Source organism: Sphaerodactylus townsendi, linkage group LG08 (genome assembly GCF_021028975.2).
Source record: "Sphaerodactylus townsendi isolate TG3544 linkage group LG08, MPM_Stown_v2.3, whole genome shotgun sequence".
Taxonomy (NCBI): Eukaryota; Metazoa; Chordata; class Lepidosauria; order Squamata; family Sphaerodactylidae; genus Sphaerodactylus; species Sphaerodactylus townsendi.
Window position 1 is genome coordinate 111,819,566 of NC_059432.1, and position 24,634 is coordinate 111,844,199.

The 24,634-nt window shown below is 55.2% G+C and overlaps 1 protein-coding gene across 4 annotated transcripts in view; it reads left to right on the top strand.

The window, feature by feature from the left end:
• Nucleotides 1-24,634, top strand: part of ATP13A3 (ATPase 13A3) — a 48,211-nt gene that overhangs the window by 15,394 nt on the left and 8,183 nt on the right. For 3 of the 4 annotated variants that reach the window (XM_048505480.1, XM_048505482.1, XM_048505481.1), the window contains 19 exons: nt 1,252-1,321; nt 2,978-3,112; nt 4,693-4,765; nt 5,005-5,136; nt 5,309-5,488; nt 6,946-7,103; nt 7,473-7,661; nt 10,851-10,912; nt 11,385-11,535; nt 13,418-13,534; nt 14,005-14,022; nt 14,135-14,288; nt 14,376-14,496; nt 16,549-16,673; nt 17,947-18,125; nt 18,635-18,757; nt 19,448-19,527; nt 24,151-24,193; nt 24,305-24,414. In XM_048505480.1, the coding sequence (XP_048361437.1) occupies nt 1,252-1,321; nt 2,978-3,112; nt 4,693-4,765; nt 5,005-5,136; nt 5,309-5,488; nt 6,946-7,103; nt 7,473-7,661; nt 10,851-10,912; nt 11,385-11,535; nt 13,418-13,534; nt 14,005-14,022; nt 14,135-14,288; nt 14,376-14,496; nt 16,549-16,673; nt 17,947-18,125; nt 18,635-18,757; nt 19,448-19,527; nt 24,151-24,193; nt 24,305-24,414 (2,220 nt within the window). The remainder of the gene's footprint in view (nt 1-1,251; nt 1,322-2,977; nt 3,113-4,692; nt 4,766-5,004; nt 5,137-5,308; nt 5,489-6,945; nt 7,104-7,472; nt 7,662-10,850; nt 10,913-11,384; nt 11,536-13,417; nt 13,535-14,004; nt 14,023-14,134; nt 14,289-14,375; nt 14,497-16,548; nt 16,674-17,946; nt 18,126-18,634; nt 18,758-19,447; nt 19,528-24,150; nt 24,194-24,304; nt 24,415-24,634) is intronic. The other variant, XM_048505479.1, reaches the window with a different exon arrangement.

The following is a 24,634-nucleotide window of genomic DNA, read 5'->3' on the forward strand; positions in this document are numbered from 1 at the left end:
GCTTCTGGAGACTTTCAGCTGACTGTCAGGATTGAAATGAGGTTTACGTTCCCAGCTCATCACTGGCTGCTGTTGCATGTTGGGAACAGTTTCCCTGAGCTCTGGTCAAACCTGCGATCGCCAGGACGGCCTCCGGCAGCCTGCCCTGAACTGAACTGTTTGCTTTTCGAAATGCCTGGTGGGGATGCCCAAGCCCAGAGCTCCAGACGGAAAGGTTCCCAGCCCTTCCAGCCCCACCATTCTCACCAGTGAGCCACAAGCACGTGATAGGAAGGGGTGTGACATCACATGACAGGAAGTGGACGAGCCGGACTGATGTGCTTGTTGATAGAGTGTGGAGTTCCCCTCTGGTTGGGCTTGGGAACGTTGGGGGACCCGAATGGGGCTGATGGGGTGGGGGCAGGGGGTTTCAGACACCGTGAGCCTGCCCATGTCCCAACGCATCCCGAGTGCTGCTGAGTCTCCCCCTCTGGGCAGCCTGGCTGTTGACACAGGAAACAGTCCCTGGCAGTGGGTCTCAGTCCACCTGTCTCAGTAAGACTCAGGGTGGATTATGGGCTGTCAGATGAGGCCGTCCGCCAACTAACCATGCCGTAGGACAGTGGTGGCGAACCTTTGGCACTCCAGATGTTATGGACTACAATTCCCATCAGCCCCAATTGGCCATGCTGGCAGGGGCTGATGGGAATTGTAGTCCATAGCATCTGGAGTGCCAAAGGTTCGCCTATCCACGGGCCTATCCTGTACAGGGGGAAATGCCTTCAAGTCACAGCTGGCTCCTGGCAACCCCATGGAGCCTTCAAGGCAAAAGTCGCGCAGAGGTAGCTTGCCACGGCTTGCCTCTGCGTAGCGACCCTGGTCTGCCCGGGGGGGTCTCCCATCCAAGTGCCCGTTGGGGCAGGCCCTGCTGAGCTCCCCCTTGCTGGGCTGTCGTCTGCTCCATGCTTAATTTTTTTGGTCTCTGTGCATCATCACATATAAAGTGCCAACAAAGAAGTGATGGAACAGACCAAAGTGCCGTGAGAGCAAGATAGCACCCTGCCTGCGCCCACTCTGCCTGCCTGCCTGCCGCATCCCTGCCGTCTGAGTGGCGGCCCCAGATGCTCCAGGCTCGTTTGCAGCTGTCGCACCACCTGCCTCCCCTCCCCCGCCTTCTGCTGCTGACTTTGCTGCCCTTGTAGTGTGGAAAGGAAACGTTCTGCATTAACAAGTAGAATGTTCAGTGCTTCTTAAAAATCATGTCTCATGCAGGAAACTATTCTACGGAGTCAATGAGATTGCCGTGAAAGTGCCTTCCGTTTTTAAACTTTTGATTAAGGAGGTAAGAACTGGCAGTGGGTTTTTTTAGGGGCGGGGGGTTGTTGGTGGCACACCTGTTCCCTTTTTTCGGCCCCTCCCTGCTCTGAGGGCGGGTAGACCCCTTCTTGTCAAACAAGGAGATGCCTGGTTGTAAAAGATGTGTGTTCCATGGAGAGCTGCGAGGGAACTGGACCCCTGTTCTCAGTGGGATTGTGCTCCCCCTATAGGAGCATCATGGGGGTCCTCCTGGACCCAGACCTCCTGTGGGATAGAGAAGTGGCCAGGGGTGGCCTGTCAGCAGTTGCAGCCTCTCTTGGGCAAGAAAGGTTTTGCCACTGTGAATTGTACCTAGGGATGTCTGGATTAGACTGCTGCCGTGTGCTCCATGTGGGGCGGTGCTTGAAGCTGCAGTAGGTGCAGAGTGTTGCAGCCGGAGTATTGACTGGTCATAAGGACTATCAGTGGCCCCAGTCTTGTGCCGTCTTCAATGACTGCCAGTTTGCCTCCAGACTCAATTCAAGGTGCTGGTGTTGACCTTAACAGCCCCGTATGGCCTGGGGCCAGTGCAAGGACTGCTGTCTTCCACACAAATCTGCCCAGTCACTCTGGTCATCCTCAGAAGCCCTGCTTTGGTTGCCCTCCGTCTGAAGCCAGATGGGCACCAACCTGAGGAAGGGCCTCCTCTGTCATGGCACCCAAACGCTGGATGGAATTCCCACCCCAGAGAGATTCCTCTGACTCTCCCTGTCAGTGTCTTCTGCCCGCAGATGAAGGCCTGTGGGTTATGTCAGGCGTAGCCCCCCAGTAACAGTGATTGGCCCTCTTCTTGTATTGTTTATGTGCTTTTATTGAATTGTTTTTATCACTTTAAATATTTACATGTTTTAATGTTTTGAATCTGCTGTCACTTTGGGGACCCTGAATGGGTGATAGGCTGCACGAAACGGTTTTAACAAAAGAAACAAAAATACTTCCTGCAAAGGGTATATAACCAGAGGTGGGATCCAGCAGGTTCTCACCAGTTCCCGAGAGGGGGTTACTAATTATCTGTGTGTGCCGAGAGGGGGTTACTAGTTGGGTCCGCTTTTCCGTTAGAAATTCCATTAGGTCCAAAAATCATAAAGTCCTGCTGTTTCCTATGTGGCTGGTTAGCGAAGGTAGAAAACGGGATAATTCTCCCTGTTGGGCTGTTTTAAAAACATGTTTTAGAAATATGGTAAAGTTCCTTGTTTGAGGAGAAAAGAAATTATCGCCATATCTTTTTGATTTCTAAGAAACAAGCAATTCAAAGGTAATTTTTTTAAAAGTTATTAGAAAAGTATTTGACAAGGCCGAGTCAGGAAATTCAAAAGAGGAGAAGTAGTTGTTTCTGTTGGCAGCAGACAATAGGACTTGCTAGAATGAGTTTAAGTTATGGACAGAAAGATACCAGCTGGAAATTAGGAACTTTTTTTTACAGTAAGAGTTTTTTACAGTAACAGAGAAATTATTAATGCCCCGCCCCCGGAATGCCCGGCCACGCCCCCGTCGTGCCCCGCCCAGCCCCATTGGTGCTACGCCACTGTTTGAATCCCACCACCATGGGAACCTGTTACTAAAATTTTTGGATCCCACCACTGTATATAACCCAGACTGCTTTTTCTCCCCTCCCTGTCGGTCGCCCCCCCTCCCCACCCAGGTTCTCAATCCATTTTACATTTTCCAACTGTTCAGTGTGATCCTGTGGACCACGGATGAATACTACTACTACGCGCTGGCCATAGTGATCATGTCTCTGGTGTCCATTATGAGCTCCCTGTACACCATCCGAAAGGTAGGACTCCCTCGTGTGCATTTGTCCTTTGGGCCCTGGACCGTCCACCCCCGTGTGCGCTGGGACTCCAGAGGATGTCGGGGTGGGTGGGTGGGGGGAGATCTATTGGGACTGGAGCATTTGAGACAGGGCAGCCGTTGAGTTTTCCAGGAAGTTCCTGGGGACCCAGTTCTGGGAACGGTCTGGGCCTTGTTTTAGCAGAGGCTCAGACGGCTACTCCTGTTGAAGTTGGCCCAGGCCGAGGGGCCTCTTTGCGTGCAGTTTGTTGCTCCAGTGTTGTGCCAGGGGAGTGCTCCCCCTGCCCGCCCTTCCAGGGTGGCTGCTGCCAGCCCAGGAGAAGAGGCTGCGTGGGCCTGTGGCCGGATCCTTCTGGGTGCTGCCCAGTCTGATGGCCGAGGGGTTTTCAGCCTTGGCGGCCTTTGTAGAAATAGAAGAAGCCAGCCTTGATTGGCATAGACAGCAGTACAACAATAATAAAAACGGATTAAAAAGCATATACAATACAGGACATACATGTTAGGTCGAAGGAAATCTACTGGCGTTTAGTGATTTCCAGGAGAAAGTCTGCCACTATCATACAGAGAGAAGGATCAGGGTTGTCCAACAAGTAGTGTAATCTACTTAAATCGGGGAGATCGGGTAAATGTAAAGGAGTGAGATTCACATACTTGGATCTGATTTCCTTGAATCTGAGACAGTGAAGTAATTGGTGGGCCGGAGATTCAACTGAGCCATCGTTACACGGGCACAATCTTTTAGCCTTTTCTTGCTTATTAAATCTGCCATGTAACAAGGCAGAAGGCATAACATTAAACCTGGCGAGCATTATGGCTCTCCTTTGAACAGGGTTTCTTTGTAGAAATAAAACCTTTTCTCCAGTATGCTAAAAGTAGATGAGCAGACCTCCTGAGCTCTCGGCAGCTGCCTCTGAGGACCAGAGCTTGGGCTGGATTGTGAGAGAACTGAGTGTGGGCTGGAAAAGTATTCCTCCGGACTTCCTGGGCCTGTCTGTGAAGGGCCTTCTTAAACATACAACCATTGCTAAAGACACTTGCCTTCCATCAGTACAATTGCACACTTTTAAAAATGAGTGTTGGTCCAAAAGCCCCAGACCTGCACTGTCCTCCTTTTGCCTGAGGGGCTCCCCCTAAGCAGGCACCAGAAGGAGCTTCCCCAGGGGAAGAAAAACCGGGGGGCTGTGGAGGCCCAGGGGACGGTGTCCGACCAGCCCAAGTTCTCCACCAGCAAAGGTGCCTCTGTGTCTTGGCTGCCCTCTCGCCCTTGCTGAACTCCACAGGCCCGTTTTGGATGCCAACATGTCTCTTGGGGTCAGAGAAGGAGAAGACGCGGACGCAGCCTGGGATTCTTGGCATTTGTTGCTAATGATGACGGCCACATTGGGGATCCCATTTGCCCAGTGTGGTCTCCTTGGGGTGGGGGCTAGGGGGGTGCTTGCTCATGCTCTGTATCTGGCAGCCCCATTTGTGGCCAGGGGTTCCTGCCCCGTAACATCTCCCGGGTCAGAAGCCGTGCTGCTCGCTGTGCGTCTTTCTGCCTGAGGCCGCCTCTTCTCTCCTCAGCAATACATGATGCTCCACGACATGGTGGCAGCGCACAGCATCGTGAGGGTCTCAGTCAGCGCAGCAGACCGAGGTAGGGCAGAGGGGCGTCGTGGGCCTTGGGAAGGGTTTGTGGCTGGGTGGGTTCCCCAGGGGCCCTGAACTGTCAGGGTTTCTCCCACCCAGCCAGGGCAGTGGCCCCCCGTCAGGTCCAGCCAGCCTGCTGTTCTCAGAGGTCTTTCTGTTGCTCCCATGTCGTAGCGGGGGGCGGTTGTGTGGGGGACGGTCTGTGTGTCGGTGCTGCATATTCTCCAGTGTCTTTACGGCCTCCAGGCTTAGAGGAGATCTTGTCTACGGACCTCGTGCCTGGGGACGTCATCGTGATCCCCTTGAACGGGATGATCATGCCATGTGACGCGGTGCTTCTCAGCGGCACCTGCATTGTCAACGAGAGCATGCTGACAGGTAGGCAGAGCCGGCTGGGAACAGGCCCTGCTGGATGTGGTGCTCTGCAGGCACAAGGACCCCCAAGGGGCCTCTTTCCCCCACTGGAGACGCCAGAGAGCGGCTGCCCAACGGAGGAGCTCGTCCGTAGGCCCCCCCAGCCTCAGAAGACTCGTCTTTCCTCCCGTTCCAGGCGAAAGTGTTCCCGTCACCAAGACCAACCTGCCGCATCCCACTGAGGACCCCCAAGCCCCAGAGGCTGAAACGTACAGCCCAGAGGGCCACCGGAGGCACACCCTCTTCTGCGGCACCACCGTCATCCAGACCCGCTTCTACGCAGCAGAGCTGGTCAAAGCTGTGGTGGTCCGGACAGGTCAGGGGGTCTGCCCAGCCGGGGTCAGAGCAGGGTCAGGCGTGGGGCAAGGAGGGGGGGGACCCTGCAGCTGTTGTGAGGAGGGGTCTTGCTCTTTCCGTTTGCCAGAGTTCATGAGAGGCCTCTCCTTCGCCTGCCTATGGCGTTTTTATCCCCTCTCCCGTCTCCCCCAAATGGCTCAGTGGGTGGGGGAGGGGCACATGTTGCCCTTCCGGATCCTGACAACAACCTTGCCAATGGATTAGGGTGAGCTACCGGCAGCCCCGGTCGGTCCGAGGGCAGCAGCCAAGTGCGGGGACGCTGTGTCCTGAGGAGGTCCTTGTCCACCCCGTGCCCTCCAAACTGCTCTGCCGGGCTGTCTCGTGTAAACTCCCTCTCCTCTTCTTCCTGAGGTTCAGCAAGCAGGCAGAAGAATTCCAGGCAGGCAGGCAGTTGCGTTCATTGGTCACAGCGGGTGAAGCATCTTGTGGCCCCCTGCGACGGAGCCCTTCTCTTTCGGGCTGAGCCTTTGCCTGCCTGCCTGCCTGAGAAAGTGGAGCTCAGCTCCTCCGTATGCACCTGCCTGTGCTCCCCTGTCAGGAGACAGAAGAGTCTGGGCTGGGAGGCAGAAGGGCCTGAAAGGGCTGGGGAGGGTCCCAGCAATGCACAAACCCTAGCCCCCCCCCCCCCCCCGCCATAAATTAGCTACCCCAACTGGACACCTTTAGTAAGCAAGAACATGTTTTGTTTTCATTCCGGTGCCCTCAGCAGGTGTGAAAGACAGCAGTCCGTGCCAACTTTCACACAGGTCAAGCTTTCTACTGTTGTGGGGGGGGGGGTGTTGGGTCCAGGAGGGGCTCTCCACTGTTAATGAAACCCGTCCTTCACAGGAACGTACTTGTGGCTGTTGTGGCTTTTCCAGGCCGGGTGGCCTCTGTGGTCTGATAGTTTTAACTCCTTGAACGTTTTGCCCGCTTCTGTGGCTGGCATCATGAGAGCCATGTAGTTGGGCACACAGTGCAACACACTCCACACTGTGTATTGTCGAAGGCTTTCATGGCCAGAATCACTGGGGTGCTGTGTGGTTTCCGGGGTGTGTGGCCGTGTTCTAGCAGCATTCTCTCCTGACGTTTCGCCTGCATCTGTGGTTGGCATCTTCAGATCCTCTGAAGTTCCTCTGAAGACGCCAGCGACAGATGCAGGCGAAACGTCAGGAGAGAATGCTGCTAGAACACGGCCAGACAGCCTGGAATCCACACAGCACCCCACTCCACACTGTTCCCAGGAGAAAAACTCACCTTACTGTGAGATGCCTCTGAAGATGCCAGCCATAGATGCGGGTGAAACATTTGGAGCCAAAACCACCAGACCGCGGAGGCCAGAAAACCCACCGCAGCCCGTTGATTCTGGCTGTCCCTGTGGTGGTGGGTGGAGTTGCCTCTTCAGTGTCCTCTGAAGCTCCCTTCCCTTCATTGCAGGCTTCAGCACATCCAAGGGGCAGCTGGTCCGTTCCATCTTGTACCCAAAGCCGACAGACTTTAAGCTCTACAGGGATGCCTACATGTTCCTGCTCTTTCTTGTGGGGGTGGCCGCTGTTGGGTTTCTGTACACAGTCGTCAACAGCATTCTGCACAAGGTATTTCTCTGACCCCCTGAACTCTCAGGCTCTTGGCCTGTGTCAAGATGCTGCAGATCCGCAGCCGCCTCTTGCAGAGAGTGATGTCCGACTCCCTTCCCCGCCGCAGCCCTGATGCAGTTCTGCAGGCGGGAGTGCCGTGGGGCAGATGCTCGGGGCAACTGTTAGACCATTCCCTTGTTTGCTCCATTAATATCCTTTAGAAACCAGTGCTGGGGCTCAGGATCACAGCACTGGTCCGAACAACGGCCTTGCCTCTCGTGAGTCCTTTGAGGAGTGTTTGGAGCTGAGCCTGGTGCGCCACACCTAGTGTAGCTGCTGGGTTTGAACTCGCTGGCCTTCCTGACTGCCGCCTTCCTTCTCTTACAGGTTCCTGCCAGCATCATCATCATTGAGTCTCTGGACATCATCACCATCACTGTCCCTCCCGCCCTGCCTGCCGCAATGACTGCTGGGATTGTGTATGCGCAGAGACGGTTGAAGAAGGTCGGGATCTTCTGCATCAGCCCACAAAGGATCAACATCTGCGGGCAACTGAATCTCATCTGCTTCGACAAGGTCTTGCCTGTCGGCTCCGCCTTTGGCTGGGGGGGTCTGTGGGGGGGAGGGGGGAGGGTCTGAGATCCTCCCCCGCCTCTCTTTCAGAGGGACCTTGCTGAGATTAGCCAGGCCCTTTCCCCTCTGATCCCAAGTGTGGATTGTGCTGGACAGAACTGAGAGCTGGCCAACGATGTGGGGCCGGGGTGGGGGAGGCGTAGCCGCCTTGTTCACTCCTTCTTGGGGATGTCTGATCCCAATCCCTCCTTTCTCGGAATCCGGAGTGGCTCGGAGCATGCTAGAAACACTCGCCCCGAGGAAATTAAAACAGCTGTCAATACCTTGAACTCTAAAAAGAATCTTTGGTGAAAACACATTTCTCTGAGAACATCGTCCCCCAGCAGCTTAACTAGCCAAGGCCTCTGCCTCTGCCTCGCCAGACCTGAGTGCGTTTGGGGATTCTCTGGCAGGTGGGCTGAGCTGAGTTTTTCCTGAGTTCAGTCCCCGACTCCCACCGAAAGGTTCCTCTCCAGAGCTCAGCTGTGCCACAGATAGCAAGTTATTGCTGAGAGAAAAGCATTCCCACCCTCATCCCTGCCTGCATATCAGTTGCGATTGTTGACTTTTGCCTTGAAAATGGCAGTGCAGTTAATCACAGGTGCCTTTTGGGTAGTGTGTTTGACTGGGAAGGACACCACAGTTCCCTTTCCCCGGGGTTGTCTGTTTCCAGAACGTCCCGACACTTGTGGGATCTGTTGCATCTCTAGGGATAATTTTACTAATTGGTAAGCCCCAATTAATTCATGGCTTAAAAAACAACAGTGAAATGTCATTGACAAGGATTAAGAACATAAGAACATAAGAACAAGCCAGCTGGATCAGACCAGAGTCCATCTAGTCCAGCTCTCTGCTACTCGCAGTGGCCCACCAGGTGCCTTTGGGAGCTCACGTGCAGGAGGTGAAAGCAATGGCCTTCTGCTGCTGCTGCTGCTCCCGAGCACCTGGTCTGCTAAGGCATTTGCAATCTCAGATCAAAGAGGATCAAGATTGGTAGCCATAGATTGACTTCTCCTCCATAAATCTGTCCAAGCCCCTTTTAAAGCTATCTAGGTTAGTGGCCATCATCACCTCCTGTGGCAGCATATTCCAAATACCAATCACACATTGCGTGAAGAAGTGTTTCCTTTTATTAGTCCTAATTCTTCCCCCCAGCATTTTCAATGTATGCCCCCTGGTTCTAGTATTGTGAGAAACATTTTCTACCCCATGCATAATTTTATAGACTTCAATCATATCCCCCCTCAGACGTCTCCTCTCCAAACGAAAGAGTCCCAAACGCTGCAGCCTCTCCTCATAAGGAAGGTGGTCCAGTCCCTCAATCATCCTTGTTGCCCTTCTCTGCACTTTTTCTATCTCTTCGATATCCTTTTTGAGATGTGGCGACCAGAACTGAACACAGGACTCCAAGTGCAGTCGCACCACGGCTTTATATAAGGGCATGACAATCTTTGCAGTTTTATTATCAATTCCTTTCCTAATGATCCCCAGCATAGAGTTTGCCTTTTTCACAGCTGCCATGCGTTGAGTTGACATTCCCATGGAACTATCAATGTCCAAATCCTTTTCCTGGTCTGTGACTGATAGCACTGACCCTTGTAGCGTGTATGTGAAGTTTGGATTTTTTGCCCCTATGTGCATCACTTTGCATTTTGCTACATTGAACTGCATTTGCCATTTCTTAGCCCACTCACCTAATTTATCAAGGTCCACTTGGAGATTCCATGTTAATGTTAAACTGTTTTGAAGATTATTTTTCACAGTGAAGGAATATAAATTTGCAGGAGTGGAAGTTGGGGTCAGTAATGACCCCAAAGGTTAATTTCCATGGGGATCTTTGTGTGTTCTGCTTCAGCTGAAGACTTGGAATCGAGGAATTCCTGAAGAGTTTATTGCCTCCTTATCTTAACTATAGGATCATAGAGTTGGGAGAGACCAGAAGGGCCATCAGTCCAACCCCCTGCCATGCAGGAATACACAATCAAAGCACTCCCAGCATACTATGATATTGTTGTGTTCAATGGAAGTTTTTTCATAATGGGGTCATTTAGATGCCCTGTGCCTTACATATCGAGCATTTCATGTTTCCTGCTTAACTTCCATTTTATGAAACCTTCAGCTGCTCCCATTTCTGCAGGAGGAGGGGTGGAAGTTGAAGGGCCACAGAATAATCTGTCCTTTGTTAAAGTAAAAATGCATCTGGGCTCCGACTGGCGCAGCCCTGAGGGGAAAATGTGTTATGTTCCTAATAGACTTGCAGTGTCCGTTCCAACCCCGGCGTAAAGGGGAGTTGGCTTTCTTAAGAGGCGGATCTGCCCTCAGCTGCACTGACTCTTTGAGAAGAAAACCAGCCGGCTGCAGCCTCTGATCTCTGGGAAGCCTCGTTCCTTGATGCTTCCTCTGGCTGGAGAGCAAACCTCCCTTGTGTGAACAAACCCCCACACTCCAATTTTTCACGGTTTGTGGCGGGTGGGGTGCGGAGGAGCATCACTAGCAGCAAGGACTGTTCGACAGTGGAGTGCACTACCTCAGAGTGCGGTGGAGTCTCCTTCTTTGGAGATTTCAAAACACAGGCTGGATGATGGGGCGGTATATAAGCTTGGGGATGGGGCGGTATATAAGCTCAATAAATAAATAAATAAATAAATAAATGAACACACGTCAGGAGTGCTTGGATTTTGTGTTCCTGCATTGCAGCGGGTTAGACTTGATGGCCCTTGGGGGCTCTTCCCACTCTATGATTCTATGTGCCGGGCCCTCACTGTTGGGGTGGGAATGGTGCGGTCCTCACTGCCACCCTCTGCAGAGCCTGACTAGGAGCCACGCTTGGTTTCATGGGGTTTGATTTTCCCTGCAATGGTTGGGGTGGGGGGCAGGGTTACTGGAGGGGTCTTCCTCACAGCCTCTTCTTCCCTACAAGTTCTTATGCCTGTTCGAAGCATCTGTTCTCTGATGTGCTGCTGTTTGAGAGGGGCTGGAAAAGGAAACATTTCAGGGGCGCCTCTGCCTCCCTGCTGGAACTCACTAAGTGACCGAGGTGTCAGCCAGTGAGCTTCAGCAGCAGAGTAAAGAGGAGAATTTGCACCAGGGAGCCGAGAGACCTTCCCCGCTATCGCAGACATTGCTTTTAAACGCTGCTTTCCCCACCGGCAGACAGGCACTCTTACGGAAGACGGCCTCGACCTCTGGGGGATCCAAAGAGTGGAAAACGCTCGGTAAGTACCTGTCCAGCTGAACTGCAGTCGCTCGGCAAGAGCAAAGAGCAGCGGGGTGGGGGGCTCGGGGGTCAGGCCACTGAGCCAAGATGCCAAGAGGTCATCTTAGACCTTTGTGTTAGTCTGAGGTGGTGGGGGGTGGGGGCTACCTGAGTGGTCTGGCTCTAGAGGGAAGAGGTCTCCATTTCCCATACTGTACAACTGCACCATAGCAGAGAGGTTGCAGGGAGCCAAGGGGGTCTGCAGCAAAATCTCAGGCAGATCCATTCATAGCTTACAGGACAGTGACCCTCCGTTACCTGAGATATTTCGCATCCTCCAACAAACTGCCCTCTCCTACTTTCTTTCCTGGGTTCATAGGAAAAGATGGTTCACTCAGACTTTTTAACCGGAGGAGGGGCATCTGGGAACGAAGAGCTCAGATGTTCTGCTTTAGTGCAGATACTGATGTCAGTTTTATTTTCACACTCAGCTTCCTTCTGCCACAAGAAAATGCTTTCAGCAAGCTGTTGGTCAAGTCTCCCTTCGTGGCGTGCATGGCCGCCTGCCACTCCCTGACCAAGATTGAAGGCGTGATCTCAGGGGACCCCCTGGATCTGAAGATGTTTGAAGCTACTGGCTGGGTGAGAAGCCGCGGCTGCCCCTGGGGAGAGGGAGGGCCAGGAGGGGCCCGTCTCGGAAACAGAAGTGGCCTTCTGGAGGGTGCAGGGCTCATTCAAGAACTCCTGGTACTTTTCTAGATAGACCAGTTATCAGTGGCGGATAGTCTGCTCTAGTAGAAGCTGTTCTACAGTTTCTAGCAGTTGTTTGGTTGTGATGGTTGTATTTATCAATACATCTCATGTTGAAACTGGATCCAGGGTGCAGATCAAAAAATCCATGCAATGGGACCAGGTAAAGCGAGGGGAGATTTCTGCACATACCCGGGTTTGCACAACGTACGCCCCCCCACACAACCAGGTTTGCAGCAAAATGTGAAAAAGGTGGTGGTTGTGGGTTCAATTCTTCCCCAGTTAAAGAAAAGCAACAGGTGGTGAGTTCCTCTGTCTCCATTCTGATGGTTGCCTGGAAGAGGGGTGGGAGAAGAAGGCAGGCCTGAGCTGTGGCAGTTCTTGGGGTGGGAAGGAGCACGGGCAGCCACAGGCTCCCTCTCCACCCAGACAGCACCCTGCAGCCCACTGGAAGTGTCAACGGGATAAATTCTGCAGCCTGAACAGAAGCGTAGCTGGGCATGAGTGTGCCCGGGGCGCTCTCTGTGTTTTCCGCCTCCCTGCGGCCCCTCCCCCCCACTTACCTTTTCCAGCCAGCAGAAAAAAACTTTCTGCCAGCTGAAAACGGGCCAGGCTTGCGGGTTGGGGTCAGGCCTGGTGAGGTGGGGAAGATTTTTGCGCCCCTCAGGCACGCGTCCGGTGCAACGCGCGCACCCCCCCTCCCCGGTCACTCCGCCACTAAGCCTGAAAGGAGATAAGAAGGAGCTTGGTCCAGCTTGTGTGTTGTGTCTTTTTCTCAAAAGTTTTAGGCACAATGCTAACAAACCATTCTGATTAAAATTGCTTGCCTTGTGCCCATGTGTCTGGGAAGCAACCTGTGGATTGCTCGCTGCCATAAGGGAGACCTCGTGCCCTCTCCGTGAAGACACCTGTGGCTTTCACAGTATTCTGAATCGTGGCTTTACTCTTCTGCCAGGACGCATCACTATCCAAAGATCAGTACAATTCTGCTTTCTGTTGGCAGCGAGGAAAATTGCACACATGCAGAGTCCTAAAATATTCTGCCCCACTCCTAGCCCTAAAGGGCCAGCTTTTGACAAGCAGGCGGGTGGACAGGAGGCCACTCGGCCCCCCAGGAACCAGTAGCGCCTTCACCCGGTCATGTCCACTGTTTGGGTCAGGCGTGTTCCGCTTGTGAGTCAGCAGTCTTCAAGTGCATCAAGGTCACTGGCAGGGAAAGGGCCTCTCACACCACTGGTCCTTTCCACTGGAGATGCTGCCAAGAATTGAACTGGGGACTTCCTGCATGCCAGGCAGATGCTGTGCCCCTGAGCCACCGCGGCCCTTAACACAGGAACACCCGTGAAGCTGCCTGTCAGGCCACCCAGTCAGTCTTGCCTACTTGAGCTGGCTGCAGCTCTCCCCGTTCTCAGGCGGTGGTCTTTCACATCTCCTACTGCCTGGCCCTTTTAAACTGGTGGTGCCAAGCAGAGCCCCCCCCCCCCCCCCGCCCCGAGCCCCGCCTGCTGTCCCTCTTGGAGGGATGCGACACCACAGTTAAGTGCTGTGTGGTTTCCGGGCTGTCTGGCTGTGTTCTAGCAGCATTCTCTCCTGACGTTTCGCCTGCATCTGTGGCTGGCAGCATCTTCAGAGGATCTGAATCAGGCGAAACGTCAGGAGAGAGTGCTGCTAGAACACGGCCATACAGCCCGGAAACCACACAGCACCCCAGTGATTCCGGCCGTGAAAGCCTTCGACAATACCACAGTTAAGTTTTGCCACGTGTTTTCCGCAGATTCTTGAAGAGGCAACTGAGGAGGAAACCACCCTCCACAACCGCATCATGCCTACCGTGGTCCGGCCCCCCAAGCAGCTTCTTCCAGAGCCACAGCCGGCAGCGAACAAAGACCTGGTAGGCAGTGAACAAAGACCCCCGTCTGCGCACCCTCCCCCATTCCCCCGCTGGTTCAGAGCAGGGGCTGGGGTCTCGCAGGCCCCTGAGGTGGTTCTGCGGTGGAAGGCGCACAACAGCAAAGACCCTGGGAAATGTAGTTCCCACCAGAACAGGCAGGCCTCTTCTCCAGCCTGCTCGGTTTGCTAAAGTAAGTGTGGGGGGCGCTGTGGGGGGGGGGGAATTTTCCGCCCTCCCACGTGACCCAGAGCTGTGCGCCTGGTGTGTGGTGCGCCCCCGTCCCCTGGTAGCTCCGCCACTGCCTCTGGCAGACGTTGGGGAGAGGTGTGTGCCTTTGAGGGCTGCCGATGCAGCCCTGCCTGCAGCGCAGTGACCTGCCTGAGGGCTGAGGGTAGCAAGGGGGTGCCCGTGGGGCTTTGGGCGGTGCCAGGGGTGATGCCATCTTCTTTTCTCTTTCTTTCTTTTGGCAGGAACTGTTTGAGCTTCCGGTGAGTGCCTTCGCTCTTCCCCCTGGCTTTTGGGCTCCCCAGAACAGACTCGCACGGGGGCCGCTGGCCTGATGCTCCCTTTGCTTTCTCCTTCTGCCTGTCGCTGGGTCAGGCCACTTACGAGATTGGGATCGTGCGGCAGTTCCCGTTTTCCTCTGCGCTGCAGCGGATGTGCGTGGTGGCCAGAGCCCTCGGGCAAAAGAAGATGGACGCCTATGTGAAGGGGGCGCCGGAGATGGTGGCTGGCTTGTGCAAGCTGGAGACAGGTAAAGCCAGGCACGCGGGACCCCCACCTGCTGCGGGGGGAGCGGGAGGCAGAGCCAGTCCTGCTGAGCCTGTTCTGTTTTTGCCAGTGCCGGCGGACTTTGAGCGGGTGCTGGAAGAGTACACAAAGCAGGGGCTGCGCGTCATTGCCGTCGCACACCGGCGGCTGGAGTCCAGGCTGACTTGGCACAGAGTGCAGAACGTGGCGCGGTGAGTTGGTCGCATCCTTGGGGCTTTGCTGCCCAGGCTCAGCACGACCGGAGCTCCCTCCTGGGCTGGGTGGTTTGGGGCTGCCGTCTGCCTCTTCTTGGGGCGGGGCCCTGTGGCTTCCAGCAGCCGAACAGGCAGCCTTCTCAGGCCTGGCTGGAGTCCAGATGGAAGCCGCTGCCTCAGCTGGGCAGGGAGGCTGGAGAGCAGCAGTGTTTCCCGGCTGGGTCGGAGCAGACGCCCCGCGAGGCTTCAGCGCTGAGGAGGACGGGAGGCGGAGGTGTCTCGGCGCCTCCCTCCCAGTCGAGGCAGGGGAGTTGGCCGTGCGTGGGCTCGCAGTGCTGCAGAGAGGATAAAACGCAGCAAGAAAGATAAAACGTTTTAAATATGACCACTTTGAGGGAAGCTGGCTTTGAAATGTTTCAGTGGAAAGAAACACCGTAAAAGCGTTTCAGAAACAGTGGAGAAAAGGTCTTCTGGGGTCATTTCCAAAACCAAAGGATGGACTGCGGGGAACAGCGTGCAGCGCCATGGAGGAAACATTTTATTTCCAGCCTGAAAACGTTGTCTCTGGTGTGGAAAAGGCCTGAGGGTGACGGAGGTCTTGGGGTGGAGGGGGACAGCTTCAAGAAAATCCCCCTTTGAGCAGCAGCTGTGCAAAAGGCAAACTCCATGCCAGGAATCAGCAGGAAATAACTGTGGAACGGGGGGGCTGTTTTTGCCTCTGTATCTCAAAGGGACACTGCAGAGCTGGAAGGAGTACAGAGGAGAGCAGCCAAGGTCACAAAGAGGCTGGAGCACCTTTGCTAGGAGAAAACCTTTACAAGTCTGGGATTTTTCTGCTTTCAGAACATAAGAACAAGCAAGCTGGATCAGACCAGAATCCCTCTAGTCCAGCACTCTGCTATTCGCAGTGGCCCACCAGGTGCCTTGGGGAGCTCACCTGCAGGAGGTGAAAGCAATGGCCTGCTGCTGCTGCTGCTGCTCCCGATCACCTGGTCTGTTAGGGCATTTGCAATCTCAGATCAAGGAGGATCAAGATTGGTAGCCATAGATCGACTTCTCCTCCATAAATCTGTCCAAGCCCCTTTTAAAGCTATCTAGGTTAGTGGCCATCACCACCTCCTGTGGCAGCATATTCCAAACACCAATCGCACGTTGCGTGAAGAAGTGTTTCCTTTTATTAGTCCTAATTCTTCCCCCCAGCATTTTCAATGAATGCTCCCTGGTTCTAGTATTGTGAGAAAGAGAGAAAAAATTCTCTCTGTCAACATTTTCTACCCCAAGCATAATTTTATAGACTTCAGTCATATCCCCCCTCAGACGTCTCCTCTCCAAACTAAAGAGTCCCAAACGCTGCATCCTCTCCTCATAAGGAAGGTGCTCCAATCCTTCAATCATCCTCGTTGCCCTTTAAAAAGCTGCCGAGGGGCAGGGTGGAGATAGTGGATCAAGGGATTTTGGTTCCCTCTCTCCTGCATAAACAGCTTTAAAGGGGAATTGCTTGGATTCTTAGAAGGCCATTGCTTTCACATCCTGCAGTGAGCTCCCAAAGGCACCTGGTGGGCCACTGCAAGTAGCACAGTGCTGGACTAGATGGACTCTGGTCTGATCCAGCTGGCTTGTTCTTATATTCTTAAGCTTTGACTCTTGGAAGCTCTTGTTGATCTCTCAGGGGATCCTAAAGGAGAATCGAGCTCTTCTCCCTTTGGTTGCAAATGCTGATGCTCCCGTCCCAATGGAGAAGCGTGGTGGGTGGGTTGGAAGAAGGGAGAGCCCGTTCTGTGTTGCTTGTCCCTTTGCTGGTTCCCTGGACCCGGCCCCTTCCACCTGTTCTGCCTGGGTGTTGCCTGTTGCCCCCCTGGGAGTCCTGTCTCAGGCTCTTCAAAGACTACTTAGGATTTTGCTGACCTTAATAGTCTGACTATGTCCCCCTCCCTAACTGCTGTTTTGATTTTGTTGCTGTCAGATAATTGGACCAGAGATGGAAGTTTGTAGTTTTTGTAACAGGGTTTCTTCTCTCTCTCTCTCCGCCCCCCCTTGGTTACGCTGCAGAGAGGCCATTGAGACCAATATGGATTTTTTGGGCTTAATTATCATGCAGAATAAACTCAAACAAGAAACCCCTGCAGTGCTTGAAGATTTGCACAAAGCCAACATCCGCACCGTCATGGTGACCGGTAAGTAGACTCTTCTTGCTGGGCTTTGGGGCCAACTGCAGAGGGGCAGTTCTCCTTGGGGGGCTGGGCTTTGCAGCTCCTGGCAGTGGGCGGCCAGCCCAGTCTGGCCCCCTGCAGGGCTCCGGCCGTCGAATAGTCCAGCTCAAATATTGGGCCAAGGAAGATGCCACCTGGTCAGACCACAGGGGCTCCATCTGATCCAGCCTCCCACAGAGGCCAGCCAGCGGCCCGGAAGACCCCCCAGGTCAAAGCACCGGGCAGCCAGAGCTCCGCAGCCTCCGAGTGTAGCGAGTGGCCCTTGTTCGTATTTCCTGGGGCTGAGGGCAGGTTGACGGGGCTGCTGGCAGCTCACGGAGGGCCTTAAGCGTGGCTTGGCAGCCCAGCGGAAATGGCGGAGGCAGGCGTGTGGATTGTGCCCAGGTTCCTGTGATGGGAGTCCCATCCCAGTGTTGCACAGTCTGGTAGCATGTGTTTCGACTGGCTCTTGGTTTTTTGCCTGAGGGCCACACAGAGCCGGGGCTTTAGAGAACGTGCCAGTCTGGAGGATGAAGAAGAAGAAGAGTTTGGATTTATACCCCCCCCCTTTCTCTCCTGCAGGAGACTCAAAGGGGCTGACAATCTCCTTGCCCTTCCCCCCTCACAACAAACACCCTGTGAGGTGGGTGGGGCTGAGAGAGCTCCAAGAAGCTGTGACTAGCCCAAGGTCACCCAGCTTGCGGGTGTGGGAGTGTACAGGCTAATCTGAATTCCGCAGATAAGCCTCCACAGCTCAGGCGGCAGAGCTGGGAATCAAACCTGGTTCCTCCAGATTAGATACACGAGCTCTTAACCTCCTACGCCACTGCTGCTCCTGCTGCGATCTGTTTTCCAAGAAGCACCTTAAAAGTAATTTACAAACATTCTATATGTAAACACCTAAGCCAAATATTAGCCAATGCTAAATCGGAAGCTTGGGAAGGAAAAATCGGTGCCCGTTTATTTGGCCAGTTAGGGGGGGCCTTGGTTCAGCCGGAGACCCCCTGCTTGGCCTGCAGAAAGCCCCAGGTTCCGCCCCCCGCATCTCCCGTCAGTGGGTGATACGGAAGGCCTTTCTGTGCCTGAGAACCAGAGAGCCCGGCTGAGTAGATGGGCCCAGAGTCTGGCTCAGCATCAGGCTGCTTCCTGCGCACATGGCTGGACGGTTGTGCGTGCGTGCGTGCGTGCGTGTGTGTGTGTGTGTGAGCGATCAGTGGCAGAGCCTCAACCCCGGCCTCCCTCTCTGCTGACCTCACAGGAGACAACCTGCTGACGGCCGTCTCGGTGGCCAGAGACTGTGGCATGATCCAGCCCCCTGACAAGGTGATTGTCGCAGAGGCGCTGGCTGCGAAGGACGGGCAGCCTGCCAGGATCAGCTGGCACTACACAGACATGCTCAGCAAGGGCCCCGATCCCTTGCCAGCCATTCACCCAGAGGTAGGCCCCGATCCCGCTCTCGGTGCTGTGGCGGAGGATCTCGGCCAAATCCAGGTGGGTCTTGAGTGGGATACGAGGAAGGGCCAAAGGCAGCTGTAGCAGCAGCTCAGTGGCTCTTGGGCCCAAACTAGGAGAGGCCCAAAAGATTCGTCCTGGGGTGCACCTCCTCCTTGCCCACTTTTAAAAGTCCCCGGGGCAGACGTCGGGCCTGGCACAGGGGAGGCTCCCCTGCAGTGGTTTCCGTGCTGTCTGTCCCCCAAAGCTGCTCTTTGCCCCCCAAGAAAAAACAGAGCTCTCTGTCCCAGGCCAAAAACCACAGCAGGGGGGAGGGGGTGAACTGGGAAAGCAGCCCAGTGTGGGAGTGGAGGCGCTCTCTGCCCTGCTTCAGCAAGAGGGCATGACCCTGGGTTTGGCTGTCCTCGTGGCAAGGGAGGGAGAGGTCTCGCTGCAGGCCGTGAGCAGCTGGCTGAGATTCTCCTAACCCCCCCCCCCTTTCCTCCCTGTGGCAGGAGATCCCTGTCAAGCTGGCCCCGGAGAACCTGGAGGACCTCCCCGTGACCAAGTACCATTTTGCGATGAGCGGGAAGTCCTTTGCAGTCATCCAGGAGCACTTCCAGGACCTGGTCCCAAAGGTCCGTACCTGGGGCAGCCTCGTGGCTTTCTTCTGTGCTGAAGGCGGGGCTGGGGGGCGGGGCTCAGGTCTGGCGCCTCCCCTGCTCAGTACATGTCAAATGGAAAATAGGCAGGTGTGTATCTGTGTGTATAGCAGGACGCGCACACACCCAAGCCCTGTGCGCTGGAGCGATTTGCTTTCCTTTCTGAACAGGCAGGACTTCTGCCTTGCGAATGGTCTGTTTTGTGTGCCTGTGAGAGGAGCCTGCCCACCCCCACCCCCACCCCCACCCCCCCCACCCCGAGCGCCACTTTTCTCTTTCTGGGGTGTGTGGGTGGGGGGCGGGGAAGGGGAGGTCTGTCTCATGGGTGCAGTTCTCCGCCTGTCCAGCAGAGGGCTCTTTGTTGCCATGGCCAAAGTTGAGTATTTGAGATGTTCGGGTCCTGTATCAGGAAGTCAAACCTCCGTTCTGAGCTCCTAGCAGCCCACTAGCCCTGTGGGGCAGGCCAAGGGCCCATCCTCCTCCAGAGAGCCCTCCAGCCAATGCCTGCTGGCAGCCCTCTGCCCCAGGACCCTGCCCTTTCCTGGCAGCGGGGCTTCGCAGGGGCTTTTGCCGAAAGGGGTGCTGCAGCAGTTCCGTGTCTGATCTGAATGCAACTGAATGGCAGGACTAACACTTCCAATTCCCCCCACCCCCACCCTCCCACAGCTGGTTCTGCACGGCACAGTCTTTGCCCGCATGGCACCGGATCAGAAGACCCAGCTGGTGGAAGCCCTGCAGAATGTCGAGTGAGTAGCGTGCTCCTGACGACCTGGCTGGCCTTGGGGGTTCTGCTTCCTGGGCCAACTAGCGGGGGGGGGGGGGGGCTTTTCAGGCTAGGCAGGAAGCAGATGAGTGGCAGGGTCCGGAGGGGCAAAGGCCGCGCTGCTGCACTCAACAAGTCCCTGGACTGTGGGGTTTCCTGCCCCAGCGCAGAGGCCGCTTCATGCAGGAGAGGCCCATCAGTGGCTGCAGGGACTGCCTCCGTGTCCTGAGGCCGCATCCCTGGGAATCCAGGCACCCAGGAGCCGCTTCAGGGGCAGCCCCCCGACCTGCCTCTCAGGACAGCCAGATGGCCCCTGTGGGGGGCCCAGAGCTGGTGCTCCCTGGCATGATGCAGCCGCTGGGCCCTTCCTCATCTCTCCATTCTGCCCAGGGCTCCTCTGCAAGACGGGCCGGAGACCCCGCCTGTCAGATCTCCCTGGGACTGGACGGCTGCGTGGGCTGCTGGGCACAGGGGCAGTGTGGGGCTTAGCACCAAGAGGGCAGAATGCGTCCCTTCCAGGGGCTGCCAGGCCAGGGAACTGTGTGGTCATCACACAGGGTGGGCCCCCTGAAGGACTTGGCCTTTAAGGGCCTGTCTAAAGGCCCCCCCCCCCCCCCCCCGCAAGGATCCTGCTGGGGCCGGAGACTGAGGAGGCCTTCATCTCAAAAAGGATATCAAAGAGATAGAAAAAGTACAGAGAAGGGCAACGAGGATGATTGAAGGATTGGAGCACCTTCCTTATGAGGAGAGGCTGCAGCGTTTGGGGCTCTTTTGTTTGGAGAGGAGACGTCTGAGGGGGGATAGGATTGAAGTCTATAAAATTATGCATGGGGTAGAAAATGTGGACAGAGAGAAGTTTTTCTCTCTTTCTCACAATACTAGAACCAGGGGGCACCCATTGAAAATGCTGAGGGGAAGAATTAGGACTAATAAAAGGAAACGCTTCTTCACGCAACATGTGATTGGTGTTTGGAATATGCTGCCACAGGAGGTGGTGATGGCCACTCACCTGGATAGCTTTAAAAGGGGCTTGGACAGATTTATGGAGGAGAAGTCGATTTATGGCTACCAATCTTGATCCTCCTTGATCTGAGATTGCAAATGCCTTAGCAGACCAGATGCTCGGGAGCAACAGCAGCAGCAGAAGGCCATTGCTTTCACCTCCTGCAGGTGAGCTCCCAAAGGCACCTGGTGGGCCACTGCGAGCAGCAGAGTGCTGGATTAGATGGACTCTGGTCTGATCCAGCAGGCTCGTTCTTACATTCTTATGTTCACAGGCAGGGCATGGAAGGGGCAAGCGCTTTGTCCATCCCCAAGGCCGAGCGCAGGCCCTGGGCATTCTGGGCATTCTGTGTTCCCTGCCCCAGGCCCCGAGGCCGGCTGCTCTCCCCTGAGGGGTGGCACAAGAATTGCCGCCTGGCTCAGGCTTCTGGGATCCTGAACTTTGGTCAGCCGCCTGGGTGGAGGGTCCACCCGCCCCCTTCTTGGGGTGGTGTGCAGCTAAAACAGTGCAACAACCGCCACAAGGAGAAGTCAGGGCAGGAAAACAGCACAATTGACACACTGAGTGTTATGAAGCAATGTTGGATAAAGCAGGCCTTGAGCCAGAGGCAGGCTGTGAGACAGCAGAATGGCTTGGGTGAAGGGACGGAGGGCCTGCTAATTGCACCACATTAGGGGGACAGCTGATACCCCGGAGGAGAGGGCCAGCATTCAAAAGGACCTGGGCAATTCAGAGAGCTGGGCCAAAACTAACAAGATGAATTTCCACAAAGATAAATGTAAGATACGACACTTGGGCAGAAAAAAAAATGAAATGCACAGGTATAGGATGGGTGACACCTGGCTTGACAACAGGAAACGTGAAAGGGATCTGGGTGTCTTGGTAGACCACAAACTGAGCATGAGTCAGCAGTGTGATGCGGCAGCTAAGAAAGCCAATGCAATTCTGGGCTGCATCAATAGGAGTGTAGCGTCTAGATCGAGGGATGTAATAGTATCTCCCTGTTCTGCATTGGTCAGACCTCACCTGGAATACTGTGTCCAGTTCTGGGCATCACAATTCAAGAAGGATATTGACAAGCTGGAGTGGGTCTGGAGGAAGGTAACCAAAATGGTCAAAGATCTGAATTCCAGGCCCTTATGAGGAGCAGCATAGGAAGCTGGGCGTGTTTAGTCTGGAGAAGAGAAGGTTAAGGGGTGACGTGATAGCCATGTTTAGATAGTTGAAGGGATGTCATGTTGATGAGGGAGCAAGCTTGTTTTCTGCTGCTCCAGAGACTAGAACCAGGAGGAATGGGCTCAAGGTGAAGGGAAAGAGATTCCACCTAACTTTAGGAAGAATGTCCTGACAGTCAGGGCTGTCCAACAGTGGAATGTGGAATACACTGCCTCAGAGTGTGGTGGAGTCTCCTTCTTTGGAGGCTGTTAACAGAGGCTGGATGGCCATCTGTCCAGGGTCCTTGGATTGTGTCTTCCTGTATGGGAGGGGGTTGGACTGGATGGCGCTGGTGTTCTCTTCTAACTATGATTCGATGGAATTAAAGAAAACACCTTTGTTAATATCCTGAGTAAAAGGGAACGTTTTAGCTTTATTTTATTTATTTATTGTCTAGTGTTATATACTGCCCTATCCCTGAAGGGCTCTGGGCGGTGTACAACAAAGTTAAATCATGATACAACTAAACACAATCAAAACTAAACAATTAAATTCCAATATAAATAGATCACTAAATCCCCTTTAAAAACAGCGGTTAGTACAAAATTTAAAATCGAAGTCGAGGCGCCCAGCAAAACCCATTTTTAAAACCCTCCCTAAATGGGAAGACTGCTGGCTCCATCCATGAAAAGATGTAAACAGACACGAGAACAGAGGGGGGGGGGCCCTTAACAACATCAAGGAGAGAGTTGCTGGATCAGATGAGGGAGGGGTCCCTCTAGTCCAGCATTCTGCCTGCTGCTCACACAGTGGCCAACCAGTTCCTCTGGGGGTCCAACGACAGGACACAGAGGCCGAGGCCTCTCCCTGCTGGTGCCTCCTGGCCCTGGGATCCCGAGACTGGTGGCCTCTAAGTGGGGAGGTTCCCACTCTAGTCCCGTGGCTGGTACCCACTGCTAGGCCTCCCTTTCCTCAGTGAATCTGTCCAGCCTCCTTTTGAAGCCTGTGCCGCCCCCCCCCCCTCGCATCCTCTGGCAGTGAATTCCACACTTCAATCCCTCGCTGTGCAAAGAAGTATTTTCTTTCATCTGTCCGGAATCTATGGCCTGTCAGCTCCATTGGATAGCCTCAAGTTCTGCTATTTTGGGAGAGGAAGAAAAAGATCTCTGTCCGCTCTCTCTAGCCCGTTCATAATTGTGTCAGCCTCTACCCAAAAAGTAGGCCCCAGGAGCTCCTCGAAGGGGAGGGCATTTCACAGCCCCCGCCCCCCTGGTCCCTCTTCAGGGGTGACCCAGGAGAGCTGTGCTTCAGAGGAGGGTCTCAGCCTGGGGGCCATCTGTCCTCCTGGCCTCCAGCCTCACTGGGCTTTGGAGGTTGTGCCGGGAAGCAGAGGGGCAGCTGCTGCCAACTTTTCTGCCTCCCTTCATCCAGCGGCTGCAATTTGGACCAGTTGAAATGTGGAGGCTGTTTTCAGGGGCCGCCCTCCGCAGAGCGCCCTGCAGGCATCAAAGCTGTGCATGATTAGAGCAGGGCTTTTTGGCGCCAGCGGTGGCTGCTCCACTCCGCCAGTGCTGGTGAAAGTGGCTCTTTGGCCCGGGGGTGGCCTCAGCCTCCCCCCAGAGACCGAGGACCCTCCGCCTCCCCTGAGCTACAAAACTGCTGCTGGGGGTGGGTGGGTGGGTGGAGGGGGAGGCTTTGTCCTGGCTTGGCGGTGAAGTTTTCCTCGAGTCTCTTGGTCTGCCCTGGCCTGAGCTCCCCTTGTCTGGCCCTCCTCCGTCCCATCACGTCCCCCAAGCCCCTTTCGGAACCTCCCTGGATCTCTGGGGCCACAAGCGTCCCTTGAACTCTGCTCCGGCCTGCTGGGCTGTTGGCTGCCTGCTCCTGGGGAGGGGAGCCTGCTGCTCAGGCCAGCCCTCCCTCCCTCCCTCCCTCCCACGGTCACCCCCTTCCTGGGCTGGCCTGCTGCTGACTGCCGGGGGGGGGCTGGTGGGGGCTCCCTTGAAGTGTCTTCAGGGGGCCTCCCGCCAGGCTGGCCTTCTCCAAGCAGCAGAGCGGTGGCGTCTTGCTGATAAGAGCCCCACCTGAACAGCTGGCCGAGTCTGCCTGCTGGGGTCGGGCCCTCCGTTCCTCGCCCTGAGCGTCTCTGTCCCCGCCCTGCCTTGCCTGCACCCCGAGAGCTCAAGGGGACTCGTTGAGATCCAGAAAAGACTGCGCACTCCGGAGGGGGGTGGGGAGGGAAGGACTGGACGGGTTCGCTGGTTGGCCTGCACCTGCCGGTTGCGTGGAGGGGAGAGAAGCTGAGCCAATGGCCCTGCAGCGAGGCCAGGCGTCCTCATCCGGCTGTGAGAAATGCCCCGCTCGATCTCCCTGCCGTGTCTGAGTGGTCTTCTTGCAGGGGTCTTGAGCCGTCCTCCAGCAGGAGCCTGACGGGTCTTTGTGCTTTTGCAGCTACTACGTGGGCATGTGTGGTGACGGGGCGAACGACTGTGGGGTGAGTACCCTCCTTCTGTGGCCACCTGCTTCCGCTGGGCTGGTCAGAAGAACTGACCCTCACTGGCTCTCTCTCTCTCTGTCCCTCTGCCCCTCCCCAATCCCCTGGCAGGCGCTGAAGAGGGCCCACGGCGGCATTTCCTTGTCCGAGCTGGAGGCTTCCGTGGCGTCGCCATTCACCTCCCGGACACCCAGCATCTCCTGCGTGCCAAACCTGATCAGGTAAATCTGCTCTGAAGGCCGATTTCTCTCTACTCAAGCAACACTTGGCCGGTCGCAGTTCTTAGCCGTGCTTGGACACTGTGGCTGTGCCCAGAGAGGGCGGAGGCCCAGGACTCACGGCCGTTCAGACCCAGAGCAGTCGAGAGAAAGGAGGACCATTTCATTCTGCACATTCTGCCTGTCCTCCCAGAGTGTCTTCCCCAGAAGAAAGAAAAGCCCT